The 8,754-nt window shown below is 36.5% G+C and overlaps 1 protein-coding gene across 3 annotated transcripts in view; it reads right to left on the bottom strand.

Moving 5' to 3' along the window:
• Positions 1-332: 332 nt before the first annotated feature.
• The window catches only part of LOC115240689 (homeobox protein SIX2-like), a 33,009-nt gene continuing 24,587 nt past the window's right edge, over positions 333-8,754 (bottom strand). Inside the window, exons 4-6 of one of the 3 annotated variants that reach the window (XR_003884797.1) lie at positions 8,227-8,680; positions 7,462-7,832; positions 333-752 (exon numbers count right to left, since the gene is read on the bottom strand). Coding sequence is in view for 1 of the 3 variants with exons in the window: in XM_029815991.1 (XP_029671851.1) it covers positions 7,548-7,832; positions 8,227-8,680 (739 nt within the window). In the remaining 2 variants the exon portion in view is untranslated. Of the gene's footprint in view, positions 753-6,875; positions 7,031-7,101; positions 7,833-8,226; positions 8,681-8,754 lie in introns of those variants that run through there. The other 2 variants (XR_003884796.1, XM_029815991.1) reach the window with 2 other exon arrangements.

The raw sequence follows: 8,754 nt of genomic DNA, 5'->3' as shown, positions 1-8,754 counted from the left end.
CGTATCGCACACCCATTGTTGCAATTGAGCAGATGTGAAGAAAGGCCGGTGGTGCGTTGCAGTTCTCTTCGTGCCTGAATGCACCGTCATTACCGGCGCGTAATGATCGCATTGTAATAGTATAAAACTTATTATTTTCGCTCTAACGGGGATGTGCCATACAAGACAAAAAAGATATATTTGGATGTATCACAAGCTTCGCGCCTTCTCAAGTGTGGGCATGAGAACTTTTCAACTATATATACATAATTTAATAATTTAATATTGCTCATAGTTTCTAAGATATTTTTTAAAACAAGTTATTTTATAGGGGAAAAAAAAAAAAAGAAAAGGAAACAAATATACAATATCTCTAATAGCCGTTACGACAGATTCAATTTTTCTATAAACAGTGTTTTTTTCGCAAAACAAAAAATAGCGGCGAAGAAGAGAGCATCGTCCTTTGATCTTACAATATATCTGAATGAATCCGGAAAGATCGGCGCTACGGATATGAACTGGTAATTATTTCAAAACGACCGTCCTTCGGCTCGCTATTAGGTCTATCAAACGATCGCGATGAGACAGATAAGATCTTCGTCCTCCTTTTTGTGCCGATATTTACCAGCGTAGTTCAGATAATATCCTCTTCGATCCTGAAAGAGAGCATCTGGCTTCTCCACGTGACCGGACGTCGTCTCTTTGTGTTCGATTTCTTTCTTATCGTGGAGATGATCGCAGCTCGAGTTCGATCAAATTCATCAGAACGCTAGCTGCAACGTATTGACGTTTCGCTCAGAGATTAAATTTTTACAAATTTAATTAATGTTTCTAATTTTTTCCGAGTCATATTTCTCCTTACAATCATGATAAGAAACAAATATGGATATAAATGTGCCTACAAAGTAATTTCATGAACGATAAAAATTAAAATAATAAATACACATTACGTGCACCGAAGAAATTTGCATTGTAAAAAAATATGCAAGAACGAAATTATTTTTCTGGAAAAAATCAATCCTTTCATTGAATATTATATAATAAAAGAGTATATTAGAAATCTCATATATAATATGTATATTTTCTTACAAAATTGAATTGTCGTTTAGAAAAAGATCGTAAATGAGACATTCAACGGAATGAAATTCTTCACGGTTTCCTTGCGTTGATTTCTCATTCGGCTTCCCTTACGGTTTTTCTGAATCCGTCAGCGAGGCGGAATAAGAGCAGTCGACGCATGCTCATCGGCCTGTTATAATTTCGGTTCTATTAGCCGCGCGCGACGGGGCCCTAAATCCCTCCAAAGGGATTTTCGGAGATCGTAAAGTTAAGCACGGACCCCACAGAGATATATCGTATGTGTGTGCGTGCGTATCTGTATATATGTTTGTATGCGCGGCATACGCCGGTTGCGTGGCGTGATGGAACGGGGGCGAGTGTGGGCCCCTGCTGAAGAGGGTCCGCGGAGAGAGAACGAAAGAAAAAGAGAGAGAGAAAGAGAGTATGCTGTCAAGTAGCATCTTGACACGGAGCTCACAATGGCTACTTGTTAGCGCGCTGCGCCAACAGCGAGGGAGAAACGATCCAGACACTTGCCTTTTTCACATCGTACTCCTGCCCGCGTTACGATTCTCGTTACGATTGCACCGATCACGAAAAAACATAATCTTGGGAAAGATTTTTATTCAACATCATTGCATTATATCGCGACTATTATTTCGACTCTTCGTTAGGGATTCAAATCAGTATAATTCCGGTGAAATTTTCATCTCCTCGCTGTAGGACGCGCGGAAATTTATCTCTATATTTATTCGTCGCGAAAAAATAAATTCAGCGAATGTAGACTCAAATCCCAATTTCCATTTATTTTATCAACTATTGGCGTATTAAATACAGGATTTTTGGAAATTGATGAAGTAGTAACAACCTCTTCGATTATGCGCAAGATTTTCGAAAGGATATGATTGCGTGAAAATAAGTATGATTTATAAATCTACTATAGTAGATGTAGTGAGCATGTTTTGAATGTGCATGGGTGAATATATATATAAAAATGTAAATTTTTCGACGTGAATCAGGAGGAGGGAGAGAAGGACGTAGATACATGGATATAAATGTGATAAATGCAGACATAAACATAGATAAATGCAAAAATATTAACTCGAACGTAGACGTAAACATTCAAATTTTAGGATATATCGTGTGGTATTCGATTTCGAAACACGTAAATTTATTTATCGCCTCTTCTTATAAAAATATTGAGATTTATACCTAGATTTTGTTAATTAGAACTTATTGTCCTGCAATTAGTCTCGTTATTTTTTGGATCAAAAGCAATATCACGACGCGCGCTACTTACCCCCTTCCAGTACTCGGCATCTAAGCAAAAGATATAGGATATTGTAAGAGGACGTGTGTGCGTGATAAATGCAGATAACATTTACATCTCTTATTACTTTAAATAACATCAACTTTACTCGATTACAGTTCGATCGTACATCGTGATCTCTTAACTTATATCTACTTACGCATCATATCTCGTCTTCCCTTCCATTTTCTCTCGCGTTTACACACATATACACACACTTACACATACAGCTCATTGATACACACATACACACGCTCATGGATAACGACGTTCATATTCATTCTCGGCAATTCGTCTTAGTTAGTTGTGCAACGTTAGGTTTGTCCGCTAAAATACACGAATGAAAATTGGAGAGGACCAAGATGATAATAATGATCATTAATAATCGTCCTTGCGTCGCGGCTCTCCTCTCGTTCACATTCGCATCCTCGATGCTCTTCCGCTGCCTCCGTTTGTATGCGCGAGTTGCGTGCGAGTGCGTAATTTGTGCAAGAGTCTCATTACGATTAAACATCCTATTCGTAAAAATTAATTCTTTAACTTTGGTCGAATCGCAGCGTTCGTTTCGTAGAAAATTTCTTAAATAACTTTCGATCATGATTACTGCTTTTGCAAGCCTAAAAAGAATATCTCGAAAGTAATGACGAAGTATGTATATGGAGAAAAAGCAACTTACAAAAGAAAAAAGAAAAAAAAAAACAAAGAAAAAATTGAGAAAGAATCAGTCGGAAGCTATTCGTTTGTGCACCACAACTTGTGTATACGGATACTCTTGAACGATACTTCAAATGCGAGAAAATAAAATAATAGTCGTTCCAGTAATAATTTGTCCAGCGTTCATTAGCCGAAGCATACACATTAAAACAGCTTATAATTTTATCAATAATTTGTCCGTTTAAGAGAGCATAATGCTGCCTGTACGAGGCGCTAACGTAAAGCTTGATTAAAACTATCGTGTTTTACGAACGCGAAACTGCAAAAGAGTGATAGCTTGTTTCATGGTTTCGATTGATTCTTACATCTAATGTAATTTGATAAAACGTACGAGCTAACGAGATTGGATTTAACTTTGAGCTTTTAAATATTGACCAACAAATCATTTTCATAAAAATAAAAGAAATTTTTCTATTTCAGATACTTCAAATAATTTAAAAAAAAATCTTATTTCTTGAATATAAGGTTATTTAATTGCGTCGTGAATTTTGTCAAATAGCGGAAGGTTTTCTATTATTCTTAGAGTTATTGTTTTATGTGTTTCTTTTATCTCTCTTCATTCAGATACATTCTATATTAATCGATTCCTTTTACGAATCGTTAATATTCTCTCTATTGTAACGCATACTGTGGCACTTTCGAATTGTTGAATAAATATTATAACGTAGCTTTTTGTAGACGCGCGATTATTTTAGTAAAGATTAACAAACACGCAGAACGCGATGAATGCGAAAGGTGCAAAATGAAAATAATGCCTGTAGGTTCTGTGCCATAAGATCGAAGATATTATTATTTTTTACCCTACGTCTATCTCTTTTCTTTTACCTCGATTCTATCCCCTACCCTGTTTCGTCCCGAGGACTCTCTCGTAAGGGAAATCCTTTCTCTCCTCGACATATCCTAGATAAGAATCTACAAGGCAATGTCGCAGCTAACGGAATATTTAGGATATCAGGCGCGCGAGATATTTTACGAATGAAAAGTCGACATTTGGGAGATGAATTAAAACGCCACTCTATAATAGCGCTTTAAAAGCAACTTTATACAAGTCTCAGTAATGATTTTCCTACGCCGTTCTCTACGCAATAAAATTTTAACAAAAACATTAAGCGTATTATAGTAAAATTTAATTTATTTTTTCACCGCAAAAAAATAATCACATCGTAAAAAAAAAAGAAAAAAAATGCGATGCTCGATAATAAAAATAAAATATTTTTGCGAGCAAGAAAGAGCAATTTAATATATTTCTCGCCTGAATAACAAATTAACGATTCATCTCAATATCTCGACTTTTCTACATCTGTCATATTCTCGTATAATATCTTTCTCTCTTTCCTGTTCCCTCTTACATTCTTTCCTTTTCGCGCAACATATACATTCTCGTTCTCCCTTTCATTTTGTCTTCAGATATATTTATGTACAGACTGCGAACTGCGAATAAATGATAACTTACGCGCTATCTTATATGATGCGACGAGCATTCACTGTCTACTGGGGGTACCCTAAAGTTTCATACCCATCCCTAACTGTTTTTATTCAATTTAATCACTACACGCGATATCACATTTTTTAATCAATAATAATTACTCTTGATGTAATATATATTCTTGTGATAATAATTTTTTAATAATAACTATACTTTCTCATTCCGCACACAAACCACGCATCTATGGAATGTGAGTTATAGAAATAATAAAATATCTTGAAATATTTTATCTTTAGTCCCGAAAAAGTATCCCGAAAAAATCCCGAATAATTTTCTAAGAAAATTATTGAATCAAAATGCTCGAATTATCGAACATGAGAAATATGGGTTAACTTTAATCGCTAAAATGTCAATCTAAAACTTCGTAATTGTTTAATCACGAAATCCAATCAATGACTCGGGAACACCCGGTAGGCAGCGAACAAGGACGAGATTAACTTAATAATATGTCGAATGCATGTGTATTATACATATGTACATACAGGACAAACACAAAAGCGTACGGTGTAAGAGGAGCGTACTTGATTACGGCTAATTAATTAATAGGCAGGTCAAATCTATGAAATGAGGGAGACAGGGGGAGAGGCGCTAGGAGGAATGATCGGAATCTGTCGCTTGTATTTTGCGTGCGTTAAAAAAAAAAGAAACATTATCTTTGTGCAATTTATTCCGTTCGGACAGAAAAACGGAAAAGTACGGCGCCAAGTTATACGGAACAGAAAGGCTAGAGGCAGAATTTTTTGCCCCCATTGTTTACTTATGGAAATAGTGGTAAACACAAGCCGGTCTAGCCAGCTTGCCACGAGAGTTTACGAACTGGGAAAGTAAAATGCTAATATGTCTTTTGCTATATTTCGTTCGGAAACGTCATCGCCGCCTCGGTATCCTTTGATTCCGGTTCTCATGGATATCCTTAGAATAGGAAATCGTTTAATAGAAAATTCAAAAATTTATATATATATATATAGATAAAAAATTATTTTTTTGTCTGAAAATCAATCAGATGATTTTTATTAAACAAGTCTTTTTCTTCTTCGAATCTTAATTATTCAATTAAAATATAACATACTAATTCATATTAAAGTTATGATTATGATCATATAATTTATTTAAATAATTTTATAACTCATATATATTATAAAGTTATTTAAATATATATAACTAGAGTATATTAAAAAGCTGCTTTTTCCAATAGTAATTAATTATACGTTTATTTCTATTTTCTTCGTATATCTATAAAAAAAACTAATTTATTTATGCAATTAAAAAATTTTTCTGAACACCGAGACAGACGCGATTTTTGCGAGCAAGAAAGAGCAATTTAATATATTTCTCGCCTGAATAACAAATTAACGATTCATCTCAATATCTCGACTTTTCTACATCTGTCATATTCTCGTATAATATCTTTCTCTCTTTCCTGTTCCCTCTTACATTCTTTCCTTTTCGCGCAACATATACATTCTCGTTCTCCCTTTCATTTTGTCTTCAGATATATTTATGTACAGACTGCGAACTGCGAATAAATGATAACTTACGCGCTATCTTATATGATGCGACGAGCATTCACTGTCTACTGGGGGTACCCTAAAGTTTCATACCCATCCCTAACTGTTTTTATTCAATTTAATCACTACACGCGATATCACATTTTTTAATCAATAATAATTACTCTTGATGTAATATATATTCTTGTGATAATAATTTTTTAATAATAACTATACTTTCTCATTCCGCACACAAACCACGCATCTATGGAATGTGAGTTATAGAAATAATAAAATATCTTGAAATATTTTATCTTTAGTCCCGAAAAAGTATCCCGAAAAAATCCCGAATAATTTTCTAAGAAAATTATTGAATCAAAATGCTCGAATTATCGAACATGAGAAATATGGGTTAACTTTAATCGCTAAAATGTCAATCTAAAACTTCGTAATTGTTTAATCACGAAATCCAATCAATGACTCGGGAACACCCGGTAGGCAGCGAACAAGGACGAGATTAACTTAATAATATGTCGAATGCATGTGTATTATACATATGTACATACAGGACAAACACAAAAGCGTACGGTGTAAGAGGAGCGTACTTGATTACGGCTAATTAATTAATAGGCAGGTCAAATCTATGAAATGAGGGAGACAGGGGGAGAGGCGCTAGGAGGAATGATCGGAATCTGTCGCTTGTATTTTGCGTGCGTTAAAAAAAAAAGAAACATTATCTTTGTGCAATTTATTCCGTTCGGACAGAAAAACGGAAAAGTACGGCGCCAAGTTATACGGAACAGAAAGACTAGAGGCAGAATTTTTTGCCCCCATTGTTTACTTATGGAAATAGTGGTAAACACAAGCCGGTCTAGCCAGCTTGCCACGAGAGTTTACGAACTGGGAAAGTAAAATGCTAATATGTCTTTTGCTATATTTCGTTCGGAAACGTCATCGCCGCCTCGGTATCCTTTGATTCCGGTTCTCATGGATATCCTTAGAATAGGAAATCGTTTAATAGAAAATTCAAAAATTTATATATATATATATAGATAAAAAATTTCATACGCTTTAAAATACCCACCGAGAAAAGCTCACGGAGAACGAAACGATATATCCGTACAGAACTGTCCTTTTTATTTATCTGAACATTACTGGATCGCCAAGGAATTATTGTCACGATAAAAAATATTTTTGACTTAGTTTTTTCATTATTTAATAATTGTGTTAACAATAAATTGAGATCGTGCTCACTGGGTTATGTGTTCAACAATAATTTTTATTAATATTTTAAATACTTTTGCATCTTTTTATAATACTTTTTAAGCAAACTTCAATATCAATAGATAAGACTTTCCTTATCTTTCTTTGGTGATAATAATTTATTGACGATCCAAATAATATCACAGCAAACCATTCAAGGGTACCTTGATCGATCGGAAGTCTTGCGCCTCGCCGATGTGCATTAAGTCTTCTCCTGGCTTCTTTTGCTTTGAGTGCTTGGGGCCCAAGGTCACAAGGAATGGTACTCGCCCAACACGAGGCCGCTATGGTAACTCGCGTGCGACGTCGACATCCCCATGGAGCCCATGCCCTGGTAAGCGCCCATGCCCATGCCGTTCATCGACATAGTGTTCATGGTGTTGACACCCTGCATAGTGTTGGACAGCATCGTCGAGGGACCCATCGGGCTTAACCCGCCCATGGAAGGCGCGATCGCGCCCATCTGCATCGACGTCGCCGTGTGTGGCAAGGACTTCTGCAGATCCGCGGAGGTCGGTGTGCCGATTAAATAGTCCTATCGCAGAAAAGAACGATTTCTTCATATTCGTCTCATCTATTTCCACGATATGTCAATGGAAGGAAAAGGAATATCAATGTCATATCGTGATAAGAGATGTAAAACATACATGTGTGTATATACATGTTCGAATTTTACATTTATAAATTCTTGAAAAGAATCTAAAAACTCTTCTTATATTTTTAGATGAATATTGAATATATTTTTAAAAACTTGATATCTTTCAGTATATTTAATTCAATTTTCTTTATAGAATAATATAATATTTTTGGTTTCTATAAGATAAATCCCATAACGTTTTTCTTTAAGGACAGGCGCCCGCGAAAAAGATACGACAAATCCTTGTTGTAATGAACGTAAATTGGAGCAAACATGAAAAAATGTTTCTTACCTGCGGGCTGTAGTACTGCATGTAATCCAGCTGACTCTTCTGTTGAGCGCAGCTGGGCGGTGGTGGTGGCAAGGTAGCGGTGGGATGAACGAGTCCATGGGCGCCGTGGGTGCCGACTTGGATATGATGCTGCAACTGATGATGGAGGTTCCTCTTGTCATCGCCGCTCTCGCTGCTCGTATCGTGGTGTTGCATGTGCGGGTGGCTCAAGGACGTGCCGTGACTCTGGTGATACGAATGCGGGCTGGAGACCGTGACCGGAGGCGGAAGCTGATACATGCCGGTGGTTTGCTGGTGGTCCACCATCTGCTGCTGCTGTTGTTGCTGTTGCTGAACGGCGCAAGAGGACGGCTGTTGCTGTGGCTGCTGTCCGGATTGCCGCTTCGTCTCGTCGCCGCTCTCGCTGCTGGAGTCCCCTAAGCCCCCGCCGTGAGCCTTGTCCTCCCTCTGTCCACTAAAACAACAAAGCGGCATTTTTACCTTTTAAAAAAAGACAGCTGATCTTTGTTTCTTTTTTTTTTTTTTTTT

The sequence above is a fragment of the Formica exsecta genome, unplaced genomic scaffold, assembly GCF_003651465.1.
Source record: "Formica exsecta isolate Colony F162 unplaced genomic scaffold, ASM365146v1 scaffold444, whole genome shotgun sequence".
NCBI classification, from domain to species: Eukaryota; Metazoa; Arthropoda; class Insecta; order Hymenoptera; family Formicidae; genus Formica; species Formica exsecta.
Note: the sequence above shows the minus strand (reverse complement) of the source record. Positions and strands in the feature narration are given on the sequence as shown.